General features: G+C 42.9%; 1 protein-coding gene across 1 annotated transcript in view; it reads right to left on the minus strand.

The window, feature by feature from the left end:
* cntn6 (contactin 6) overlaps nucleotides 1-27,340 on the minus strand; it is a 69,188-nt gene that overhangs the window by 14,462 nt on the left and 27,386 nt on the right. Inside the window, exons 11-18 of the mRNA XM_030091114.1 lie at nucleotides 22,990-23,117; nucleotides 22,266-22,438; nucleotides 17,417-17,534; nucleotides 12,365-12,523; nucleotides 9,429-9,578; nucleotides 8,807-8,877; nucleotides 8,125-8,359; nucleotides 7,785-7,900 (exon numbers count right to left, since the gene is read on the minus strand). Of these exons, the coding sequence (XP_029946974.1) occupies nucleotides 7,785-7,900; nucleotides 8,125-8,359; nucleotides 8,807-8,877; nucleotides 9,429-9,578; nucleotides 12,365-12,523; nucleotides 17,417-17,534; nucleotides 22,266-22,438; nucleotides 22,990-23,117 (1,150 nt within the window). The remainder of the gene's footprint in view (nucleotides 1-7,784; nucleotides 7,901-8,124; nucleotides 8,360-8,806; nucleotides 8,878-9,428; nucleotides 9,579-12,364; nucleotides 12,524-17,416; nucleotides 17,535-22,265; nucleotides 22,439-22,989; nucleotides 23,118-27,340) is intronic.

Here is a 27,340-nt window from a genome sequence, read left to right on the forward strand (position 1 = left end):
AGTATTAGCTGCTGATTTTGAGAATGAAGCAGCTGACTATCACAATCCAATGGCCTCTAATAGCAAAACTAGTGACTCAAGGAAATGCTCAGGTAACAATGTTAAAACAGTTTTACTGCATTTATACGTCCAATAAAATGAAAGAAGGCAACATAATTTAGTATTGTAGGTAAAACAATCTTTGCCTTCTTGAGTTTGATTACAGCAGTAACATAGTAGTAGCTGTTAGTTGCTAACACTGTTTGTGTTGTTTCTATTCATTCATCCCTGATCACCACGCGCTGTTGGTTTGTGGGATTTGTGTTTTTCTGCTGATGTTTTTTTTTAATCTATCTTTACTGCCTGACATGTCAGGTACAGTGAGTTGTGGAGTATAGACCTGTCTGACTGTGTTTGCGTTTTCAGCACCAAGGACAGCGCTTCAAATAGCAGTGATTTCATGCTGGTGACGTTGCTTCGCTCTCGTCTGCTCTTGTCGTGTGGTGAATTACTGTCAACCTCCTTATGGAGACAAAAATGTAATAAAATTTGCATTTGTTAGAACTTCTTCATGTTTTATATGTTTAGCTTATGGCGGCTAGTCAGCAGCCTAATGAGTGGTGATGCCCCGATACAGCAGGAATCATTCATTAACAAAAATGCAATGACTACACTCATTCATTCATTCAGATTTCAGCGGGATGAAAATGATTCTGTTCGTTGGCAAAAGTTGTGTTTCAAGCAGAGAAATGGCCAAGTGACAGGATTTGAGGAAATTTAACAAGGGTCAGATTCTGATGGCCACACAAGACAAGACAACTGGGTCAAAGCACCTCCACCGCTGCAGTGGTTGAAGGGCTTTCCTGGTCTGCAGCAGTCAGTGCCTGTTATAAGTGGTCCAGAGAAGGAAAAGCAGTGAACCAGTGTCAAGGTCACGGATGGCAAAGACTCTCTGATGCACTCGGTCCTACGGAGGCCCACCTTTCAATTCCAGGACTTATAGGATCTGCTGCGCACATTCTGGAGCCAGATACCACGGCACACTTTCAGAGGTGTAGTCAAACATTTTAGCAGAAAACTGTGCACGATAGGAGACAGGTGATGATGATTTTTTTAATTATTATTATTATTATTATTTATTGAATTAACTAAATGTAGAGGTGTGAGCTTTAACCAAGTCATATTAGTAGCCACATCAACCATGAGTTCACCTATTCGGAAAAGTCTGTCTTGATCTCTGCAAAGACAAAAAGAGGTGATCTATTCATGATTGCAAGGATGATGAAGAGTCCTTGCATTCAATTCCTCACACTTCTAAAACGTGAAATCCTTGAACTATCGACCTTGGGATTGTTAGGAAACCCAGTCTTCCATCTTTCTCTCCAAATGCAGGAATGCACAAGGGCGAGGGGTCCGTTCATGCTTTGCTAGTTTCTTTTTCGTGAATGGATGGGGCACGCTTTAATTTTTGCACAATCATGTTGATTCACGAACATCGTAGGCTGTGATTCATCATGCAATCTACTCGCAGCAAACTTCATGTTGTGTCCAAAGTTCATTTGATTGCTGTGGTACAGTGTGGCTATATATCAGTATATTCTGAGAAGCGGCTAAAACAATTATCTCCAAGCAAGAAGGTTTACCTGACTGTGCGTTTGAGTTTAATGTATTGATTAAATTACAGAACAGACAATGATTTCTTTGTACAGCTGAGTGTCTGTATACCTCCCATTGTTACTGGTTATAACAGATTGGGGGTTTCATTACAAAACAAAAAGCAGCGCCCACTAGTGGCCCAACATGAAAACTACATCCTTTTTCAAACATTGCTGCTTAAATGTGAAATTTCACCGAACCAGAAACAGAAAAATTATGCCTTTGCACTTGAAATGATGTGTAAATTTCAGTTAAGGCAATCTTAACTCCCTCCACCTTAACTCACCCTGGAAAGTGTGCAACTCGTGGCCAGCTATCAGACAAATGACAAATCATCAGCTACTAGAGAGAGACGTCCCTAATAAGTTATTGTCACTCGATCTGGGCTCACACCTTTATTGAAGTTTCAATATTTCTAACCTTGAAGGGAAAAAGCTTCACATTTTTCATGCTAATCGTGTATGAGATGCTTAGTCATGAGGCCTGTGTTTTAATTCGGCACGTCGTTAATATTCTCCGGAGTCGTGTTTACTTTGCCACGTCATGTCAGAGAATTAACCGAAGGCCAAAAGCAGCTCCTCGTGCTCTTACAGTTCAAAAGGTAAAGAAAAGAGAAAAAAGTTCCAGCAAGCTGCTGAGAGTTAGACTCCTCTGAGCTGCGTTCGCGTCTGGCTGGCTCAGTCTGAGAAGACACATCCGAGCGCTCCTGCTGTGACGGTTCAAATGAGTGAGGCAGCGCGATGAGCGGCAGGGTGGGCGAAGTGGGACGCAAAGTGAAGACGGCGATGACAACTCATTATCCTCTCAGCTGGTCATGCTGGCCCCTCAAACCTTTCAAACAGCTGTTACCAGCCAAACACCGGCATGGGGAGGCTGCTTCATCAGGAGCTCAGATCCAAGACGTGGTGGAAAGATATCTTTACTTTGTCTTCAAGTCTCTAACTTTGCATTTCAGCGTTTGCTAATTGGCGTCGCTTTTTCGGCAGTCGTCTATTAATACATCGAGTTAAAAGAGGCTGAAATCTTTGACACTGCTGCCACACTGTCCAAATGCTATTTGCTGGCCAGCATGCATGAAGAGCCCTTTGGGGCCGGCGTCCCGCTGAGACAGATTGCCGAGGCGATACAAGAGCTTTGTAAGGTCCACGCTCCACAGATGGCTGTTCAGCCTGCGGAGATGAGCGACAGAACTTCAGTCGAACATGAAAACAGCCACAGAAGTCGGCTGGGTCTCTGAAAACCTCCTTCAGAGATCGAAGTCAGAGTTTGTGTGAAGTGTCAGGGAATCTTTATTCGCTGTCCAACCTGAAAAGGTTTTCTTGGGTTAAAGCGCTGCGTCCTGGCAGGATGTGGTGAACGGGTGAAGCTCGCCCTCCTTTACTGGCCGGAGAGTGGAACGGACCATTTAAAGATTTGGGTAACCTCTTCTCAGGACGATGATGCAATCTCATCCAAGAGGTCGCCGCATCTCTTTGTCTCTAATTCCTCTGAACTTTGTAAAGTCATCACGTCTTTTTACATCACGCTCAGATGTCATTTTCAAACATTATTCAAACTTTTGCTGCAGTTTGAGGCGATAACTTTGCTCACAGTCACAGAAAATGCAACTTAAAAGTTCCACCTCCGTCTCCAGGAATAGAGAACTACTCTGGATGAATTCCGCTTTCACCCGATGTGAGCTGGGACCGGCCCCTCACCTGGAAAGAGGTTTTTTTCACAGTAGACTGCAGGCAGGCCAAAGTCTGTCACTATGGAGACTTTCTACAGCGATGAATTCAGAATGATATTTAGCAACATCTTACATAAGTACGCTCTTAAATGAAAAAAGAAAACACCTGAAGGAAAGCACGGTGAATCCAGTGCTGATATGACATGTTCGAACCAACTGTCAGAGGGATTTATTTATCAGGTTTGCTCTGACAACAATTGGAGGCTGACAAAACAAACTACAACAATTTCACTATTCTTGCTTGGAAACTAAATTTCTGTGCATTCCCAATCATTGCATTTATTTTATCACCAAAATCACCAAACTTGTGTATTTCTTGGTTACATGGTGAGCAGGTCTGCTGGGAGAGGCAGGAACAAACTACACAATGCTGGGTTGAACTGAACCGTCTTTTGCTATCTCTGTTTGTCACTAATTCAATGTGTGGAAACACTTTTAAAGTAAGTCCTCAGTTTCAAAAGGGCAGTCAGTGTATTTAATGTATGTCAATAAAATGCACATTCCTCCTGATCTGTTGTTAAATCTATCTCCACTGTAGTGGTTCTAAGCAGATCCTTCATTTACAAGTAATGTTTGCACATTCTCCCTGTCTTCATTTAAGATGCATTGTTTTAAAACAAGGCCCTCGATCCTGCTGAAAGGTAGTTTTTAAGTGAACTGGCCCTGAATTAAGTGGGAAGAGACATTTTGATGAAAATCAAGATGAAAAAAAAAATGTAAGTTTTTGAAATACAGTGTTTCAGAAGAGGTTTTTTTTTGTTTTCATTTTCATGGAAATAGAGTTGAAGCATTGTTAATAAGTTATGTTTTCTTCTGTTTCCATGGAGACAGAGTGGGTTTTCACAAAAGTTGTGTTCGAAAAGTGGCTCCAAGTACCGTTGTTCTATAAAGTTTACATTCATGTGCTCTGACTGTGTGCAAATTCACAGATTCCTCTGGAAAAAAATGGACAGAAATAAGAAGAATTCCTCTTTAAATGAGCGCTTCTCAATCTAAAAGATTCCACCAAGAACACTGCAGCACGTCTGATATTGACGCGACGTCGAGACAGGATGCAGCAGCAGAACATCACTACACCGCCGGACGTCGTCCAGCTGTCAGTGAAAAAGCACTTAGCCTGACCCGGGAGTCCACCAGTGCGCACGCAACGTAAAGAACTCCATTTGAAATGGAAAAAAACACATCTGAAAGGTCTCCTGTGTGGAGGAGCATCGAGCCGGCGTGACGCTGATCACACTCGTCTATATGCTCCGCCGTGATGGTTTACAGTGAGTTAAACCCTAGAGAGGCTTTAAAACAACCATTCATATGGATTCATGTGTGAAAAGAGGTCGCCAATAAAAACTTGTAACTCTGCAAGATCCTCTCCTCTGGATTCGACTGCGCTGCTTCACTCTGACTGTCAGATGAGAAACTCAAGTCCTCATCCTGCTCGGTGGAAAACCAGCGAGTCGCTCGCCGGTGAACACAGCGGAGAGCGTCGGCACTGAAAAAACCAGATATTTCCCCCGAGGAGGCGGCGGCGAGGAAGATGGAGCTCAAAGCAGAGTGAACATAGCACTTACTTATTGTTCAGTTTGCCATGAACTTACGCTCAGCTGCCAGCTTATCTAACAGCTGCTTAGAGAACAATCGCAGTGCACATATCTCCAAAGTTTAACTTCCGCAGAGAGAAAGTGACCATTCTAACCTTCACAGAGGGGGATTTATTGCAAAGCTGTCAGACAGGACCGAGCTCCGTCTTCTGGATGTCTGCAGAAAACCCCGCTGATACGTTTCCTGCTTGTTGTATGTGGAGAAACGCTCATCTTGCAGATGTCTCGGATTATTTCCAGACGTCTTATGATGGGTTTGGATGTCTTAATGCCTGTTTGGAAATGAGACTGTTTCATACATTTGTGTTACTGTCTGTGTAATGCTTATTTTGTATGATGGTGGTCTTTTATTTGCTTAGCTTTTTTTGTCTCATATGGTCATTTCTGAATATCAGTGAAGCCATTTTCAGATTTCTGTGAAGCTTTTTAGGATTTTCACTGCAATGCCTGTTTTACAGGGCTTTAGTTCTTTTTTTATTCAAATGGGTTTTATCTGTGTATATACATTATCTGTCAAATCTGTCATTATTTGTCTCTTTGTGACTTTTTTGAGTCAAACTTGATTTAATGGTGTTTTTTTTTCATTTTGCTGTTTGTTTTCTTCATATCTTAATGTTGTTATTCCTTCATTCAATCATCGTTTTTCAAATTATTACTTTTTTCTATTTATATGATCATTGCACAGTTTGGTTTGACTGCTGTGACTCATTCTCTCAAACAAATAATTGTGGTTGGATTCCAGCAGTGCCACCTTGTGGTTAAAAAAACCACTTTTTTTATCCTTCAATAAAATCAGCTGGTTTGCTGTGTTGGTGCGGCATTAAATCAGGTTTTTGAAAGTTTCATGTTGATGTTTGACTGATAGAAGGAAATATCTTGCTGATCTGAATGGACAGATGCAGGAAGCTGATGATATTTGTTTGGTTTGTTTACTGTATCATGCTATATTATATTGAATAAATTCGCCGATGTCGTTGTGATATTCAGATCTTCAATATAAAGTGTGTTTTGTAACTTTCAAAGGACATTCACATTTTTCCTTGAGGTACAAATTTGCCACAATAAGATCATCCTAACTGATAATTAATCTTCTGCAAAATCCCTTAATTGTTATCCAAAACAGCAAACAGCAGGACTAATCCTCTCATTAATTCACAGGAGAGTTTTCATCATTGAGGGCTATTTTCCGTAGCTGGGTGGGCCAGCTTCATCTGACAAGTGTCACAAACACACGGGCGGACATTTATTCACATTCTCACAATGGCGAACTTTTCCTAAAGAGGTCCCACAGGATTTTCTGACATATATTCTAATTAATCTAATTTAGCGCCTCTCAAATCCAGTTTCAGTGGATCGTTTGAATTAAAGAGGCCGGGCAGCGCGCCAGCCGAGAGGACGGCGCAGCATCAGGACCACACAGCGATGTTTCAGACCATACCGGGACACAAATCACAAATACCCTCCATTGTATTGACTTCAAATGACACAAAGGATGCACTGGATGAAGGTGTGCTCCTAATTAAAGTCAAAACACGAGCAAGCCGTTGGAAGAAGCTTCATTTCGCTTGTGTTTCTCGCTGTGGGTGAATTCCAACCTTGACTGTTCGCGGTACATTTGCTATCGTCGTCTTCTCACCTTCAACATTCACTTCAGGGTGAACTTTTCTTTGCAGTGTGATTCAGCCCAGCTGCTTTTCATACGGAGGATATATAATAACTCTATTGGGAGGATTTTTTGAGCTGCGTTGGACGGATTCAGTCTGGGAGCATTTCAATGAGGTTGCAGCTCTCAGACGTTCTGGGACTACTATTACTATTCTACCATGTCCTTCCACCTGGCTGCTGTTTGGCCTCGCTCTGACCGAGGCCTGTTTGGAAGAAAAGTCTGCCGGCGACCGCATGTAGTCATTTTTCACCAAAACACCGGGGCTGTGGATCTGTTTGTCCTCGATGTGAGATTGTTGAGCACATCAGAGAGCCTTCCTTCCTGATAGATGCTGCTTGGACATTCTCCTGCCCCAGGTGGCATTTTTCCACAAAATTCATTTTCACTTGAAACCTCGTCGTATAAACCGGTATTACATCTCGCATTTATTACATGTAATAATTCGAAGTGTCAAATCAAAGCGGCGGCTCTTCCATCATGTCTTGGGCTTTTTCCCTGCGCTCAGCTGTTTGTGAGCTTTAACTGGGGTCCAATAACGCGGCGCTTTACCAAACACTGCGAGCAGCCTCCCGGCCTCTGCACCGAGGTCACGCCACCGGGGCATTTCCACGCAGGTAACCTACCCGAGGTTCGCCGCACAACAATGTTTTTATCTCCTTTTTTTTTCGCAGCCTGCTCCCCCGGAGAGGGTTTGTTGTGGAGGATAGTGATGAATGATGTTCACACCTCCACTTATTTATATATATAGATATATTTTTAATAGCAGCTCTTGAGTTCAGAGCTCTTCTGAGGCTGAAACAGCCACCAGAAGACCTCTTTATTTCCATAAAAAAACACCACACGGAGGGTGTTATTGTCAGAAAACTGTGAAAAATGTTGACTATTTGAATATTAATTGACGAAAAGTCCTTTAAGGTTCAATATATTGAAAAAATATAAGATATTTGATCTATTTAGCACAAAACAATGGAATATAGGTGAACATATCTAAAATAATTCAATAATTGAATGAATAACAAACACATCCTCATGATTCAGGCACCATTTATACATCATTGCTGCATAATTGAAACCAAAAAACACAACGGAGGCTTTTCGTCTTGACTAGAAAGTTGTTTCATGATACAAAAATGATAAATTGTGCCTTCGCTTCTCTCACCTCGTACGCGATGATCTTCTCCCGGCTGGACTTGGAGGCCATCGGCTCGAAGAACACCTCCACCTCGGAGGCAGACACGGCGCGGGCCCACACCCGGGACGGAGCTTCAGACGGCTCTGCAGACACACGCATGACAAATTCAACACAGCCGCAATATTCCCTCAAACAACTGGAACAATGTGGGGAACAAAAGTAATATAAGCACTGAATCCTGTAGTTTAATATGTAGTTTCTGGGCTGACTGGATTTGAGGCTGGAAACCTTAGCTTCATATTGAAAAGTGTTTTCCACTTCCTGAGGGACCTGAACGCCCCTCAGATCCACCGTCCGCTTTGCTCACCTTCCTCTGCAGAAAACACTCGGACCACCCGGCTGAACGGCCCCTCTCCCACGCTGTTGTACACTCCCACCGTCACCTCGAACTGAGACAGCGGCGCCACGCTGTCGTTGCGGTAGACGTATCTGGACGCGTCTGCCGAAGCCAGAACCGTCTGGATCCAGGTGCTGCTGCCGAGCGGGCGGAACGCCACGACGTAGCCGAAGTCCTCTCCGCTCTGCTGTTCCTCTGGAACCGGCTGAGACGAGGACAGACAATGTTACGCCTTGGAACCAAGCGAGCGCGAGCAGAAATTCAACAGGAGAGGAAAAAATACAGGAGTGAAAAGTGAGGATGGGTGTCTGATCTGAAACTCACACTCAGAAAAACATATGGAGTGTAGATTTATTGGCAAGTAGCAGAAGGTTAGTGCTCAGAAAGTGCTAAAGTGTTTCATCCGTACAACACCTCCTCACTCTGAAAAGTGTCCAAACAATGTAAAGTCATCTCCGGGTTTCCAGATTTACACACATGACATTTGCTGTGTGTCTGTGTTTGGATTTACGGGACGGGGAGGAGTCGGCAGGCAGGAGCTCTGCCTTTTAATTAAAACCTGCAGACTCCGCCAGAACTCCATTCTCATCAGAAGAAAGAAAAAAACCCGTCACAATGAATGCCCACTCAAAAACGCCCATGATCCTCTTACCTCCCACACAATAACAAGTTCTCCTCGAGCTCCTCCGCCGCCGCTCACGGTGACGGGTGCGACCTTGGGAGCTGCACACAACAAAGGAGACTCATTCATGGCTCTGTTGAGCCGAATGCAGGAACGAGACGACTCTTAAAAAACAACACGGAGCTTGTTTATTTACACAAAACGGGTTAATCACACAGCAGAGGAATTAGGTTTGTCTTCTTCTTCTTCTTCTAGTCGCCATTATTAGCCGAGCGCCGCATGTCGGCCCCATGTGTGAGGCGCGGCGGGAAACTTCTTCCCCCGTGAATCGACCAGCGGGATGAAATTACTCAGCTCAACAGCTCAAAGGAGAGAAAGGATGAAGAAGAAGAAGAAGAAGAAAAAAAACCACCTTCATGTCTTGTGGCCTGCGTGAACAGGTTGCATTTTGTGTTGATGTAATTAATCCTGACACACATGAGCTTAGCGCCTAAATGTGTTAAAAAAAAAAAAAAAAGAAAAAGTGTGATCTCCGCTCGTCTCGCGGGCCGATTCCAACGCTTGGCAGGAGAGTCAACAACAGATTTAACGTGAGTCACAAAAGTGAAACTAATCAAACAGCTAAATGTCATTTTCCCAGTGAGGAGGATACCTGCGGCTTGGGTTCGAATCTGTTTGGACGGCGTGCTGGGCTCGCCAACGCCAACACTGTTGATTGCCACCACCCTGAATTCATAATCCACCCAGGGGTTCAAATCTGTCACCGTGGCATGCATCATCTGTCCAGGCACAGAATCAGGAACTAGGATTAAAAGAATTTAGAATTGAAATGTGTTTCATTGCTTCTTCTTGTATTTTTCCTACTCAAGCACATTTCACATTTGGTCTGTAAGAAATATTAAAGAAAAAATGAGAAGATACAAAACATTTCAAAAACCAGTGAAGTACATCACACCGAAATGATGACATTTGTAAATCTTTTATTGCTATTCCAATTACAGTTTGTCACCGCTCCAGCAGCCCTAAACGCTCCGCAACTGTTATGGATATCGCGCGGCAACGTCTCCAGCCCCCCAATGCAATTTTAAACACAACAGCAATTAAATAAGTCGAATGAATGAGCTGTCAGGCGGCGGGCTCGCTTGACGGGGCTGACACGACGAAGCTGAGCATCTTTCTTTGAGACTAAACTGTGATCTCAAACAAATCAAATCTGCAGGAGGAAGGAATTTGTTTCAGTCTGAAGGGGAGGGAAAAAAAAGTTCAAGCCATACTTTGAAGGATGAAGAATTTCAACTGGGGACTGACACGAAAGATATTTCCAGTTGAAATTAATTTTTGTGAAATTTGTTGTTTGGGACATGAAAGTAGTGTGGAATTCCTGTTCTTGGACACAAATCCTGCCATTATATAACTATATCTGTCATACTTTAATCAGGTTTAGCGTGTAGCATCATTGGTATTCGCCCAGAAACTCTTTAGCTCGTAGCAAGGCTTGAAGTTACCTGCTGATCAGTGAAACTAATGATTGACATTGATGTAACTCTGTTGCTCCAAGTGTCTGTTATGGCAGAACATGATTTACAGCCTGTCTTATGTTTGTTGTTTTCATTAATATTAAAGAAGCTCCAAATCACGGACTCAGACTGTCTTCTCTACCTTCTGCTGACGGATGGCGTCATGTAATACACAACGCCTTTCATCAGCAATCCTCTACGAGTATGAGTGGGAGTACGAGTCCTCCATGCCTGATACTGGTATCGGTTCCTAACATCAACGCAACGTTTTACACTTTGCTTTAATGTGCTCATCACAGGTAAACATCTTCAGATAATTACTATTTTGTTGAAAACACATTAAAAAGACAGATTGGATGAACTCCAGCATGTAGTGGAGACCAAACTACAAAACACAATCGCTAAAGAGTCCGTGGTTTGTTTCACATGTAAACATCAGATACTGCTGTTTTTTGATTTGGCTTTCATGCAAATACACTTTCCAGTAAGAGCTGCACAATATCACAAATGTATGTCCTGTAGTGTGGATGATCTGACTCAATACAAACACATATGCAGACGACGTTCATGTCTCTGCCATGAGATTTGAGTTTCCATGTAACAGTTTTCTCATCTTTGTCACGTTGTTCAAACCTTGTCTGGCAGCCTGTTCACGTTTGAAGTCACTTCAACTGAGGCTGTATTTATAAATGATTGAATAGAAGTGCCATAATGTTGGGTATTGGGATTGAAAGTGGAGTTGCAACAAATCAGCAAACGTTTCAGCATATGATGCTGATCTTAAAACAATTCTCTTCTTGGATCCAGTTTTAACTAGACATTGTTTGTTCTTCCTTGTTTTTTTCTTTGTAATTGTGTGTGTTCAGTTTCCAGCAGCAGTGTCTCAGAAGCAGTTGTTGACTTTGTTGTTTTCAGTCTTTTTATCTTGATTTTTGAGCTTTTTTTTTTTTGCTTCTGACTTGTGGCTTCATGCCACCAGGTATGATGAAATGTTGAAATAAAGAAGTGAAATATGGTCTGTTGTCAACACTGTCTAATGTAGCAGGGCTCAGTTTCATTTGGCAAGCATGTTTCCACACAGCAGATGGAAATATACAGTTCGTGCGGTGACAGAGCAGTGCCAGTAAATATTCTGCAGCCCTCATTTCAATAGTACTTTTATGGAATGACAAGTGGGTATGCATATAAAAGAGCTGTGTTTTACAACTCAATCCTGGGAGATTGAAATTATCCATTAAAGTTCTTAATAAATTGCCTGTGATTCTCTCAGTTCGTACATTTCTTGCAAATTTCACTTTAAAGAGGCATTTCCAGAACCACATATTTCCCTGGAGCAGCGGGGGTTGTCTCAAACGCATTAAAAATTCACATTTTTCACAGCTTTGTACTTGTAAAAAAAGAGTAATATTCACTAAGACTGTGTAAAGTAGGATGTAGTATTATGTCAGTCCTCTTTTATAATTAAACAGCATTGCTGAGCCTCCTTTTAAAGGACCACTGTGTTAAAAAAAAAGTCTTTACATTTTGTGTGTGTGATAATAAGACTCAGCTCATGCACTGGATCTATAAACTGTAAATCATCGAGGCATTTTGGTGGATTATAGTTTGACCGTGGTAAAGACTTCATTACTGCTTCATTTTTCTGAAGATATAAATCATGATTTACATCTATACCGGTGGGGGGTGGGATGGGGCTGTTAATGCAGTGTATCATGGGAAATGCTTTGATTTGAGGCTGCTGAAGTGGTAACAAAAAAAAAACAAAAAACGTAAAGATGCACCGATACCACAGTTTGAAGGTGATCACAAGTACAAATCTTTAGCTACTGAGTACCGATACGAGACGTTATTGAAGGATGAAAAGCCTGAAGCCGTCCTCCACACACAAATGACGTGAAGGCGATAAATTGCCACAAAGCGCCTCCAACGGTTTGGAGAGTTTCACGAGTACAGATACGCTGTGCAGTATCGGACTCCAACTAACAAATTTTGGTCTTGGTATCGGTGCATTCCTAAAATGACACAACTTTCTGAAAGGAAGAGAAGCGTTAAATGCTGGTTTGGTTGTTACCTGTCCTCACGGTCTGCCAGCCGATAGAGAAGGGGGTCCGAGCCTGCACCATGTACCTGGTAACAGGACTGTGGTTGTCGGGTCCAGAGCCCCAGGATAGCTGCACAGTGGTGTCAGTAATGTCAGTCACCACCAGGCTCTCCGGGGCTCCTGGAGGACCTGTAACGGCCCCAGAGAGAGGAAGAGACACCAGGATGAGCAGCGAAGATCAACACGAGCTGAAGTGAAATGAGATTGTTTCAGGTTGATGAGCGGAATGAGCCTCGTGAGGAGACGACTCATAACTTCGGTAACGACCCCGTTCAGAGCCATGGGAGGCAGGAGCGCTCCTCCCATCAAGGTTCAGTAGAGATACAGCTTAAAACAGCTGCTGTGTGACGGCAGATGTACATGAGGCTCAAGCACTTTAGGTTAAATACAAGTCAACAGGACTGAATCTTCAGGTAACAGGTCACCTGTGGCACGACCTTTCATTCACCATGGGGAAGGGAACGAAGGGGGCGTTAGCATGTCTTCTTTTTGGTGATTATAGGATTATGAGAGGAGAATAACACTACTTCATCAGATATTTTAGAAGTGAATATATTGTAAATGGAAGACAAACAACCCTTACTTGGATATATTAGGTAATCCAACATTCAGTGAAGGATTACCACTAAACATGACACAAAATGCAAAAAGTCAGTTTATAAAATAATGATATAATTATCCTTATTTCTCTTTTCACTTCATGAAAGTGCTTCCTGGTTAAAGCAAACAGAGGTGCAGTTGAGTAAAGTCCATCTTGATTGTGAGGGGACTCGTCATTGACCGCCACTGTTCAATGATCACAGAGAGGACGCCATCTTGGATGGGGACCCACTTCACCTCCGGTGCATTGACTGCAGTTGCAGAAGGGAGGTCTTTATATAATTACTCTCATAATGTACAGAAACCACCACGTAACCTGAAACTGCTTGAAATCAATTGAGTATTTCAGTGAGTGAAGACTATTGCAATTATCAGCAGGTGCTCGTCCAATATGGAGCTGAAGACTCCAGCAGTCAATATGGGATCTATCTACAGTATATTGTATCAAAATTACAAAACAAAGCCTCTCAACCAGTCTGCCATCTGTCAAACATCAGTACCCTGACAGAGGAAAGAGAGGCCTAAGGATAAAATCTGATTTCTGTAAAACATTTGTTCTTTTCAGTTCAGAGGCACTTATCACATATTTCACGATCAGGAGCTTCTTGCAAAACCAACTTCGACATAAAAACCCAAAAGCCCCCAAGACTCTGAGCAAATGGTTATTAGAATGTTGCCTAAGTTGCTCTATTTGGCTCAAGGATGCAATTGTCCTTGATGGAATATCCTCGGTGTCATGATTGTTTATTGTATCTGGTGAAGCTTCTCTCCCACGCAGATTCTCTCTTTTGAACCCAATGACACCCGCAGTGTCATCTGTCTGCGTCTGTCTCCGCCGCCTGACGCCACGCGAGCGTGTTTAGGTAATGCCATCACTTTCCAGACATGCGGCTGATGAAACGCATCGCAAATTGCTGAAATACTAAAAAGGGCAAGACAAAGTCACGGAGCTGTAAGAGAGAGGCACCCAAATGTAAAAACGTGTGCTGTGAAGGAATACGAAATTCAAAATTACACCTTGGGTGTTAATGAGCTACATTGAAAGATTACAAAATTAGAAAACAACCTCCCCAGCTTCAGTTATATGAAGAAATGTCGGCGAGGATTAATGATGACACCGTGCGCTTTAGGAAAGCTCACAGACAGATTAGTAAATTTCATAAAATGATCGACTACCTTAAAAGATTGTCTCGACATTAGAGCTTCCTTATTGCCATTATAAGAATAAGTTCAAGTACAGTTATCTTTCCTTGTTTTGTATTAATGAATTTCGACCAGATCAGGTTTTTATAAGTTGCTGTGAGCAAGGATGAAGGTCAAAAGGTGAAGGTCATGGGTCACAGGCCTTACTGTACTGTATGTTTTGGCCTGATGAGATCTCCCTGCCTTGTCTCTGTCGGATGGTAAATGACCATCTTTTTTCCTATGAAACGCTGCCTACTGTGAGGGAAGAACCCTCAGATGAGTCTGTAAAGAATCGCCTCCCCTCCAGCATCTATCTCATGGTGTGTGGCCATTGATAACATGTATTAAAGCTGCCTGAGCTTGTTTTGCTCGGTAAGCATTTTGTGATGCTGTGAATTTATTCCCCCCTTCCAGGAGGATAGCAACGCCGTCACGGCTCAGGGGCTCGAACGTCCCGGCCACCTGAAGGACTCTGCCGGCGGGGCCGTTGAGCCCCGTGTTGGGGGTCGACCGAGGCAGACAGGTCAGAGGATATAGACCAGATGAAGCATGAACCACAAGGACGGGAGTCAAGTAATCTGTCCTGACTGGTAATTCATCTCTGGCAGGAGCGGCAGACAAACAGGCCACTGGACAAAACCCGGTCCATTCCTGCCAGCAACATGATTCCTAAAAAAAAAAAAAAAAAAAAAGACCCTCCCATTGGAAAATTACACAAGCATCAGGTGCAAAAAACTCAGGAACCGAGTGTTCTGAAAATAAAAAAGAAACCTGGTCAGTGAGAGTTGACAGGAAGTCTTGCTTTCAGCGTGATTCCCACTCAGAACAATCACACAATTCAGGCCCCACAAAGCGAGGAGAGACGACTTGTGCCGGCAGGAGGAGGACAGAACGAAGCGGCAGCTCCTCCACGAGAAGCACGCAGCTTTTCAATCTGGTGGATTTTTACAAAGACTTGCTCTCCATTCACACGACACGTGAGCTTTAGAGCCAAAACGGAAAACTTTGGTTTGAATCAGTGGATGTGAATCCTCTTTTTCACAAGCACTGTCATGACACAGGGGCTTGGAAAAGTAAGAGTAAAAATCAGTGAAAATAGATGTGAAATTAAAATGTTGATGGGTGTAAACTAACCTGTCTAACCTGCAGTTTACATCAAAGATGGAAAGCAAACATGTTTCATAAAGCTTCTTAAAGGTTTCAGGGAATAAAGGAGCCTCCTATTGTCTTTGCTGTGCAATGTAAGGCCAAAAGAGGACTTTTAGGAATGTGTGTGTGTGTGTGTGTGTGTGTGTGTGTGTGTATGTGTGTGTGTGTGTGTGTGTGTGTGTGTGTGTGAGCGTGTGTGTGTGTGTGTGTGATTTAACTGTGTGGGTCATGCTGATCCGCCGGAGCTGCAGAGAAAAGAAGTACTTCTCCTGAAGGATTCTGCTTAACAAACCTCAACAAGTGAAAGAAAAGGAAGTAGTAAAACCAGGCTGCGTTAATGATCAGGGATTTGGAAACACAAGGAAGGATTTTCAATTAGCTTCTCTATAAAATTAGCGAGAGCAGGAACATGAGATCAAACAAACAGGCCGGGACTTGGATAACTGACATGAGATTTCCCGCTAAACTCTTGCAAATCTGGGGGAGTACCGCGGCGTCCTCAGCAGGGACTTCCAACCGAAGAAAAAAGATCACCGAATATCAATATTGCTTGGTTTTAGATTAAGGCTATAAGCATACAAACACCAAATGTAGCTGCAGATTATTGTCCAACTTGATGAGAGTTGTCAAAACTTTTCCTGACTGCAGCTATACAGACATTTGTGTGAACAGATGATTAATTTGGATTGCTATTTGAGGTGACTCTCAACTCTAAAACTATCAAGTTCCAGGAGGATAAGGACTGGGAGTCTGGACACTCTGGAGGCCGCCATGTCTGTCATTGTCCATTTAATCATGCATGTGCAGGAACAGTGTTTCAAAAGGTTGTTTTTACCTGTTTACACAGAGACAGAAATGAAGGCTTTTTATAAAGTTCCACCCGAGGATCTAGTTTGAAAAAGCTGCGTTTTCATTGGTTCCAAGCATCGCTTCATGTTAACGGATCCCCAAAACACAAAGAACATTTTCTGCTTTCACTTCATTCATATAGATTTAACGAGAGCCATCAGATGAGATCAAACTTGGTCTTAGATTCCAGATATAAACAAACAAGAAAAAAAAAAGCTGCCGACTCTCGTCCTTCTGGGTGAGAGTTCAGATTATTGTGCGTAAGTGAATGTGATTGTAACTGAGTGACTGTGAAGGCATCCACGGCCGAAGGCGCCATACCGCCAACGCATTCGCATCCCCAGACCTTTTCAGAGGCCGATGCCTGAATGGAAGGGGGACCGCCGGTGTTCTGAGGGATTCTGTATGAAGCACGTCACCATCTTTTCAGCTGCCAGTCAAGCACACTTCTCATAAGTACAGAAATCACGATGTATTTCAAAAATCACCCAGGAGTTTTCGTAACAGCAAGCAGCATGAAACAGCTGAATGGATAGAAATTGCAGCATAGTGTGTAAAACATCTGGTACTTACAGATAAAGAAAATGAAAATGAAGTTCCCTATAGAGCCTAAATGTAATCTAAATGACATCTATTGCACATTAACATTGTTTCTCATTTGCTCTCATAAAGCCTTCCACAAGCATATAAGGCGAAAATACAGGATTTTTACTTTCAGTTGGTGTTTCTAAAAGATAATAAAATCTCCTTGGAACTTGTCTCTTTGCTAAAATCTTGTTTTATTTAACCAGATCATGGAAAGTCCTACATGAACCCAGCGATCTCAGGTCATTCTTAGAGTGCTTTCATGGGATTGTTTGCCCCGAGATGCAGGCGATTTCCTCCCAGGAGGAAAAGCTTGATTGGATCAGATAGTTCAGGCTGTGAGTCCTTCATCTCAGGGATGGACTGTTAGTCGAATGGAGGTTTGGTGTGTATTCTCTGTTATCATCCCAGGGTTGTGCTTTTCCCTTCTTCCTCTGGTGTGTGTCTTGGAGTGGCATCAGCCATTCCTCTTGTCCCTCCGGGGGTAAAACCACAGTCCTCCACAGCTAACAGCTGAGTGAGGGAGCTTTGCACCTTACAATACGGAGGTTGTAGGTCGAACTCCAATCTTGCTAAATTGAATAGTAATATGGTGGACATACGGAGAGTGCAACACAGTGACGGACAGTCTAAATAAGGAGGAAACGGCCATACCTCTGACGATCAGGTCTGCTGCTGCGGAAACCGTGTCCACTTCGGTGTGCACCATACACACGTATTTCCCAGAATGCTTCAGCTGAATGTTCCTCACCATCAGGTCGCCCGCAAATCCCTAATGACACAAATATGCAAATAAAAACCTGAGAAGGCAAGAAACAAACAAAACAAAAGAAGCAAATCCAAGGATAAAGATGAAAGTATAGAAAATCCTACAGAAACGAGCTGAATGTCTTTCTCGGTTATGTGGTGGAAATCCTCCACAAACGAAGAATTCACCACAGGAAATGAATAAAAATGACTCGACAGTCTAGCAAAACAAATTAATTCAGCTTTACGATGGAGGGAGGGCTGCACAAAGGCAACTTGTTTTGAAGCAGTTTCTCTTTTTTTTCTTCCCCCGTCTCTTTTTTGGATCAGTGTTTGTTGTGTTTACACTTTACCCTTACAGCTCGGATGAATGGCTGCAGCACCCACACAGACGGAGCCGTTTCACAAGTTTTTTTTTTTCTTTCTTTCTTCTCTTTTTCCCAGCAAAATAGAGCTATTCCCTTTGTTCAAAAGAGGAAGTTAACCAGCTGTTGTGATTATGCTCACTGTGGAAATGTCAGCGTTGTGAAGCAGCTTCAGAGGGCCTGGTGCGCTCAACCAGAGGGAGCATAAATCTTGCAATCACAAAAAATTTGGAGTCCTTTTGTTCGGGGAGGAATTGATTGATTGGCTCGTACGGGCGAGATCAGCTCCAGGCGGCAGAAATGTCATCCCTGTTTACAGGCTCGCCCCTCACACACGGCACACGGCAACATCTGCTAAATTAAGTGTGCACAGCTTCCGACAAGCCAGCTTCCAATAAAATCACTGGAAAGACCAACAACAGCTCGTCTGCTTCTGGAGCTCAAGTTCTCGTTCATGAAACCGAGGAAGTGTTTAAACAACAGTGTTTCAAATGAAAACACATAGTTTTTACATTTTCCTTTCAGAAAAATGTTGCATTTTTGAGCGGGGTGTTTAGAAAACGTCAGTTTCAATTGCGATTAATTCATGGAGAGCTGTCACCATTAATCTTTTTAATTGTGAGAAATGGCAGAATTAAGGTTTTGGTTAGCAGTTGGCTCAAAGAAAAGAAACAGGAGAGAAAACTCATTTTACTCTCATGTAGACATTGCTTTTTTTTCATCCTTGTGCTGTTGAGGAGAATTGTGAGGATTGGATTCCTTGTTTGTAGCTTAAAAATGCTAAAAAATATCCTCCCATGGCCATCTATGTTCTGGAATGTTCAACACTGAAAGAGAAGATGGGGCTGACCTTCTCTTGAGCGGCTCAACTTTAAAATGTTGGATGGTTCAACTTAAACATTTGTGAATGTTTTCTGATGCGAAGCACCTCCACTTAAGTTAAAAGAGTTAGATAAAGTCATTTTGTGTATTAAAATTCAAAAACAATGTGATTAATCACGATAAATTGTGGTCAGAGTTGGGATTAATTAGTTAAAAATTTCTGATCGACTGATGGGACTCATCCTAGAGCAAGACGCTGAAACTCAAACTGAGCACCCTGCATAGCAGCCACCTCTGTTGGTGTGTGAATGTGTGTGAAAGGGTGAATCTGACTGACAGTGTAAAGCTCTTCACACAATGAAGTCCATTTGAACTGGGCCCTCATTCAGGTATGGACTATATGGAGACTAACTTAGCCCAAAATCTTTGTGAGAAACATATGAAGCAGTCGCTCCTGTCCTCTGAAGAGGCTGATTGACACAATGGTGTCTGCAGTACAGGGCAGTGTGTAACTTCTATACCGTTCCTTTAAGTTCTACCTTTTAAGTTGGATGTGCCGCAAAATAGTTCATCACCATCACACTCGGGGGTGTTGAAGGGTCAAATGAAGCCGCATGAAGCTCTTTAGTAGTTAATTTTCTAATCATTATGAGCAGTTTAGCAGAAACATTGACAGTGACGCTGTGGATTTCAGCTTCAGGCGCTAACCAGTGAGCTGTAGCAGTGGCTTCCTGCACGGTGTCGCTCATATCATCAGAGGTGTGCGAAGCGTTGTGAAACGTCGTCGTGTTAACGAGCCCCGGTCAGTCGTTCACAAGAAAGCAGAAGAGAGATGAACTCCAGAGCAGCCTGAAAATTATTTTTCAAATTGGATCATATAAGAAGATCCTCAAGGAGGATTCCTCTAAGCTTATAATGGACAGATGTACAAGGCAGCCATTGTTTGGTATATCCAGGTTAGAGTTTATTCAAAATGCTGGATCTTGTTTCAATCAGTATTTATGGCACTTGCTTACTGCCTGCCTTTAGTTCAGAGCTTTAAAAACTGAAATTTGCATGTGACTGCAAAATACACTGGCGCAATTTCTATTTTTTTAATTTTTATGTGGAATTGCCCTGGGCTCTATTTGTAGTCAATATGTAGTCCCAGTACCAATCATTTGAGAGGGGATGTTTAACTTGCCTGGAAGTTAACAGAATGTGAAGAGGGAACGAAAGACAGAACAGTTGGTTAAAATCTCTGAAGCCACCAGCTATTATCCAGCTCTGTATTAGCTTTGCTCCTCATTTGAATTCATCCACATGCAGGGATCTGTAAAGATTAGCTGAGAAGTCACCTGAAACTCAGGAACCTTAGATTAAAAGACTCCATCCAACAACTGGTAAACATTAGAGAAGTCTTGGCAAGACGGTTTGCTATCTGAGCGGTCCCTGTCCAGATCACAGTCGAGGCCGTTACCCCTAGAGGCAGAGCAGTCATCAGACCAGTGGCTGCTGGGTTCAGGACTGACTGTCCCAGCCTCCCAGATGGCCGCGCTATCTGTTCACCAGGCCAGAGCACTGATGGCTAGATTACTGTCTGTCACTGCCTTTTTAATTGTCGTGTTGTGTTGTCGTGTGTCATCCGACACATCCGTTGACAGCTGGAACACGAACGCACACACATTCACAAACACACACTACAAAGTCAGGAGACAGTCTCTCCTGCACAGAGTCTTGTTAAGTTACTGCTTTTGTGGAGAGTTGATGCATGCCAGTGCGATAACGTGTCAAAACAAAAAACAATGCAATTGGATTTACATGCAAAACTCTCCCTGAGGCCACATTTTCATACTCCTATATTTCGTTTATTGAGCTTCTGAGAAGATAAAGAACATCATTTGGTTTGTTTTTCCCTTGTTCTGCTTTCAGTCTTGATCTAACTTACACCTAGCTTTACGTCTTCAAGTGAAAATGCAAAACTCTCATTGTATTTTGGGTGTTTTCACTTTGCGCAAACAGGATCTATACTGCATCCCAGAGATGGTTTATCGATTACTGACTGTGAGATGACTCCACCCGTCGGGCCATTTTCTAATCAAGCGGCTGTAGGTTTCGAGTGCTGTTAGATCTTCTGTACTGCGCTGAGCTCCTCCATCCATCCAGCATGTCAGTAACTCCAGCAGTCTGCGCCCGCTCTCTGCCTTCCTGCAGGATCTCTGACAGTGGAACTGGAAGTTCCTGATCTGTTCCCCGTCTGCTCTCAGGTCTGCAGAGTGCGGAGCGGCTCCGCACCTGATGTTGACTTGTTTGTTTGCTGCTCTCTGCCTCCGTTCCATCCTTTCCTCCCTCACTGTTGTCGATGTGAGCAGAACGCCACCTCCTCTGAGTCTGGGTCTGCAGAGACTTCTTCCTGGTGAAAGTGATTTTCATTTTTTTCCTTTTCACTGTCAACAATGCGGGCTCATGTGGGATTGTTGGGTTTTCTCCTTTTTATAAAGAAGATGTAAAACCATTATGAAATGTTTAGGTGGTAATTTACCTTCTTATTTTGCATGTTTTCCCATAGAAAAGGTCTGTTGAGCAATCGAACTCCTACAACTTACATATAATGTGCTGTGTGATATTTTCTCATAAACTGGAATTAAAAAAAAGCCAGAACTGTGTATATGCTAGAGTAATTTTAATGGAGTTAAGGAAATTGCCCTGGGCTTATACTGCTAATTATCTAACTCTGCAGGCTCACCTTACACAGACTGGAAAAAAGCTTATATATATAATACTGAAAACCACTCTCGACTTCTCTTTCTCAGACTAGACACGTTTATGGAGTCCTTCTTGCAGCAAAACCATTCAATCCATATGGACAGTTTTCTGTTTTTGTCATTGTCTAAAAGAATTTGTCAATGTGAACCACAATCTGTAAATGTTGTCTCAAAATGTGTCTGTAATTAGTTTTTCAAATGTGTAAAAAAAACGATAACTGGATATTTTTGGATACTTGAGGCTGAATAAGAAGACTTTTCACTCCAAATGTCTTCGGACACATTGACAACTTGATCACATTTACAAATTTTAATCCAACACTGGATGATTTTTTTTTTGCTTTGCTTTTTGTACATTGTTAAATCTCAGTGCAGACAAACAGAGATCCAGATAGGTAAATCTCCATGAACAATGAGGAATGGTTTTGCTACAGTGTTGCCCTCATGTTTCCTGATTACAATTCCAAGTTACTTTTTGAATTTGTTACTTTTTACAGTTACGGCAAACAAAAAGTACCAAGTTGTATCAGCAGTCTGGAGGAAGATGTTCCAGAATCAGGATATTAGTTGAATGACTGTGATTAAAGAGGAGAGTTATGTTATTTAAATGAAACCTGTTCCTGCCTGTGGCTCGGCCTCTCTCAATAAGCTCCTTAGCTTCCCAGGTGTCCCATTTCACACGGGTATCCCAATTATGTCTTTATTATAATTAGAATTCAGAACTGATATGAGAACAAAAGTGATGATGATCATCATTAATAATTTAAATTACTAACTGCTCCAAACACTGATCTCTCTGCCGTTCCCGTCCCGTGTTGGACGTACCCCTCCGATCATCTCGAAGTGCTCCTGCCTGCTGAAGTCGATGGCTTTCCCGTTGAAGTACCACTTGAAGACGGGGCTGAGCGTGGAGTCGCTGGACACCTCGCACGGCAGCACCAGGCTCTGTCCCACGGTGGCGTCCAGGCTCAGGGGCGGCACGGTGATCCTGGTGGGCTCTAACGGCGGGAAAACACCCGTTTGTTACTGTACCGGAGCAACAGAAAGCCAGACGTGGACGGCCGCGAGGCGCCGTAGCGGCACAGATCCCGGTCTCTCGGTGTAATTAAACACCCTTAAATAACTTCACTTAGGAAGCGCCTGCTCCCCATAACTCAGCGATGAATAATTGAATGGACTGCAATTACAACGTCAAGCAGGAAGAAATATAAAAGGCCTCTCTGCAAAGTCATCGTCATCTAAAACCCCAAATTGGAAAGTGCTACAGAAGCTGGTTTTCTTTACCCCAAAATTGAATGAAAGCATTCTTCTCTCCCAGCTGTGGATGGCTGCGGTGTGCCCCTCGCCGCCGCCGCCACACGGCCACAATAACTCACAGCTGACAAAAGCGTGGATGACTTATACGTCTGTCAAAGCGGCGGGAACATAAAACAGCCATATATATCATTATCAATTTCATGGTTGAGCTCCTGTTTTTTTCCCCCTTAACAAAAGCTTTAAACTCCCGGCTTAGGAGCGCTGCTGGTGTGACCAAAAGAAGAAAGACTACCTTTCACCACCAGCGTTCCGGCGCTGCTCGACGTCCCAAACTGGTTCCTGGCCACGCAGGTGTACCTGCCGGCGTCCGATTTGGAGATGTTGGTGATCCGGAGCGTCCCGTCGCTCATGATGGTCCGTCTGAAGAAAAACAACAACAAAAAAAAAACCCACCAGAGTGAAGCACGGCGCCGTCTCTCCCTCGCTCCTCAGCTGTTAATTGAATCAAAGTGAGGATAGGGATCAAATTAACCTGATTTCCACCGGCCATTCCAACATTCTTCAGCCTCCCCCGCCACCGGTTATTACTTTTTGAAATGGCGGCTCAAGAATCTATTCTAAAAATCTATTTGCACGCTTCAGAGGACAACAATTATCTTAGCTGAAGTGGAACAGATTTGCTGTAGGGTCAGCACAGTATCGACAGCACAATGGCTTAAATGCACATATTAATGGGACACACAACAGGATGATGGGTCTGAAAGGGATCCTCACCGCCAGCCTTATCGCGCCACAACACGTGGAGATGCTATCAACGCGTGAGAAGTCATGAGATGGAGATGTGCACACGGAGGACGAACACTCGGGGGAGGAAATGTCAGGCTGGCAGGGTGACGCCAGGAAACACTGTGACTGAAGCTACAGCCGCACAAAGGAAGGATGAGCTTGTTGCAGGTGTGGAACAGCTGGAGACAGGTGTTGGTGAAAGACTTCAGAAGTTTCTCTGTGTGTGAGGATAAATATCCATTTGGTTTTCACCCTGTTGTAGGAGGCGGCGGTTTGGATGCAGAGGCAATAAACATCTTCTTTTTGCAAGTCGTATTCTTTAAAATGAAAATATCTGTGAGCTTTTGTGTAATTTAAAATAGTTTCAACTGCACTGAACCCCTTAAGTGTAATTTCTGGTGTTTTCTTGTTTCTGGAAAACAAAATATAAGAAGTTGATAATGATTGTCAAATAGAAACATTGAGTTTTAAAGGGGCTGTATCATGCAAAATTCACTTTTTGTGTGTTTTAACCTTGCTATATAGTTATGTACCCACCAAAAACACCCCCAAAGCATTTTTTTCCTTCGTGCCTCTGTGTTTGAGCTTTACTTGTGTTTCTGCTGCTCAGAGAGGCAGCCCCTCCCACACCCGTGAAAACACTCTGTTTCTCATGTTCACGTCACACGGTGCAGATGGCTCCCCTGAGCCCCCCTCCTGCAGACCCTCGGCAATCAGTGTTGCCGCTTTTTGTAACTCCGATTACGGAGATAAACTTTAACCATCGTCTGAAAGCAACAATCAAGCAAGAGCAAGAGTCTGAAGGGTCTGCGCTTGGTGAGTTTCTAACAGGAAAAGACGTTTTCGCGTGTCTTTGCGTGTAGAGAAGCTGGAGCTAAAGAGCTAAAGCTAACCCTTAGAGAAGCTTGGTTGAAGTACGCTGTCAGTCAAAGTCCACAGGGGGAGAGGCGGGATTTTCAGTGAAACAAAGCGTTTTCTCTTCCGGGTTTCAGAATTAGCCCCAGAAAATCTTTTATTTCACACAAAATGACTTTTCCTTAGCGCCAAAAATAAACTAATACCATGTTAATGCCAAAGCCAGGGTTTGGACTAGCTAAAAAAGCATGATACAGCCCCTTTAAAGCTTTTTTGATGAGATAAGTTTATTTTCACCTGCCGCTGATGCAGGATGAATGGATCTAAGTTATATTCCAGAAGAATGCAAAATGCAGCCTTTCTAAGCATTTGTGGTATTATGAATCTTATGCATTTCTGCACTTAAGCTAAAATTCTTCATATTTTTGCACACTGAAAAGCTTTTTTTTTTCTCTACTTGAGGTCAGAATCAGTAATGACACTAAGAATCCATGATTAGCTGGAAGGAGCTGAACCCACGCAGCATCTTTCAAGGGTTTTATAGCAATAATTGGGATCAATGGAGCAGTGGTGCTCCGTACTGCAGATTTGATGACCCAATCATTATAATTACCCTAAAACACACAATATACTTTTAATGGCATAACGATCACACTTGTTTTTTTTTTTTTTTTTTTTTTTTACAAATGTATGACAAAAATTTCAACCTTCATTGCACAAAACGGCCACTCTGTGGAGCGTGAAATCGAGGCGTCGCAAACATTTCTTATGCCACAAATCAGACGAAATCATAGACAGCAAGAGAAAAGTTGTTCAGGAAAGACAATGAGCTGCTCTTAAGAGAGCTGACTGTAATGAAGAAAACTGGATTTCATTAAGTCTTTCACATTCAAGCCTGGGAAAGTGATTTTGGCTCCTCGGCTGTGAGCCGGCAAGTCAGTGAGCGTGTAAACACATGCATAAACGGGGCCGATAATGCTCTCCTGTTGTGACCTTTGGATTTAGTAAATCAAACAGAAAAGCTGTGAGCAGCCAGCTCCAAAAAATCAAACAATTTCATATCGGCTCCCCAAGAATAAATATGTATTCGCCCGGGCCAAGCTGAGACACTGAGAGCATGTCTGACACAGGGTGCTTTGCGCTGATTTATTGACAAAAATCTCAAACGCTGAGTGATGGAGGCACGCTGAGAACATGACCCGAGGGGCAATGAGCTGCAAAACAAATAGAAACGTAAAGGAGTATCTGCTTTGTAGACCAGCTCCGTTCCAAGCACTGAGTTTCTATTCTTGTCCGAATGTGCTGCCAGAGTTATGCCTGGGCCTTTCTTTTTTTTTTTTGTATTTCTTTTTAACCATTCTTTTCTCAACACCAAGCCTCAAGGAAAAATGTGATGCAGAATCAATCCCACTGATCACATGTTGAGTCTCCGGTGAGAAAGCGTTCTGAAATGTGACTGGATGATCGATCAGAGCCAAAATACAGGAGAGAAGAGAAAACTCACAGTGCGTGTTGGACTCTATCGTAGTCTATCGTAGAGTACAGAGCAAAGCCGATGGCCTTCTACATCAACTGAAGAGGTTCTATAAAGCCTGGATGTGTATGAAGAGAAGAGGAAGAAGAACTAGAAGATATTACACAACCACCACCGTTCATTTCTAGTCAGTGGACAAACTATTCAGGGTGCGACACCCATCCATCTGGGTCCGACCAGGTGTTCGGGATCCAGCTTCCTCGGTGAGATAACCACGTGGCTCCAGTCTTGGAAGCTACTGACCACAACAGAAAGCAGAGCTCTCGGCTATCAGACTCCTGTCATGTGGAATCAGGTCCCTGTTTCAGTTCAGGACACTGAGCAGTCTCCACTTTGAAGGTGTGCATTAAGTTGAATAAAGCTGGTTCAGGCCACTCTGGAACATTTTCTAATGATGCTGGCATAGGTTTAGACTGCTGAGAGATCTTTTTTCCAGTCAAAAGGGAGCTGTTTTCTTCCTTTCTCTTCAACTTTCTCATGTGGATTTGTTGGGGTTTTCTCTATAAAATGTCTGTGTTGTATTTGGCTGCGTGGAAATGAAAACTGAAATTGAATGTGATGTACTGAAGTATCACACTGTCCTGATGACACAGCTACCGAACAGCCAGAGCTCAAAGCTGGACACTCCAGAGACATCCCACAGGTCACAATCAATACATTTATCTACAGATTATCTCTTTGCTTTCCTCTCTTTTAACAGTTTGCTGACTGCCAGAGGACATTCTAATCACTTATTTTGCTGCTTGAACATCACTTCTTGACTTTCTACAGTGGATGGAAACATATTTCAAGAGGTAAGAGTGTTCTTTTTTATTTTTACTGAAATAAGGTTTTATTTAAAAAGAAAAGGCATTTCTTATTTGATTTTAAAGTACACTTCACTGAAGTTCCCTCTCAAAGAATTTGATTGAACTGCACAAATGCACCTCACTGCATTCATGCAGCACATTCCAGGACTTGAAATCCTTCAAGATTCTTCATTTGTGCAAAAGCTAAAGCACTGAATGGAAAGAATTCAAGTTTATTTTGCTGGAGATTCCAATTCCAGTTTCTTTTCACTGACGATTGGTTGAGGAACGTCACAGTAGCTCATGTGATCACAACATGCCTGGCACTATCTCTGAGACTGTGTTAGATGCCGGGGAGCTCGGTAAAACTTGTAGTTATGATATTATGAGAGTTTAGCATTTTCACTTGAAAATGTTGTTGTTCCACACGCTGTGGGAATTTTTTTTTAGCTGTCCCAGACAAACGATAACAACGGTGAGCGAATCGCGTCAGACGTGGCATCGCTGTCAGACAGGGTCAAGGACAGCCGTTGTCAGCCAAAGAAAACCTGCAGTAAAATTCTGACTGTCAGTAATTTGTTGTGATTCGGACTGCTGCTGCGACCTACATACACTAACTAACCAATTGCAATGCAGCATGAAATAACGTATTGATCAGCACCCAACTAGCACTTACTTCA

Source organism: Salarias fasciatus, chromosome 5 (genome assembly GCF_902148845.1).
Source record: "Salarias fasciatus chromosome 5, fSalaFa1.1, whole genome shotgun sequence".
Lineage (NCBI taxonomy): Eukaryota > Metazoa > Chordata > Actinopteri > Blenniiformes > Blenniidae > Salarias > Salarias fasciatus.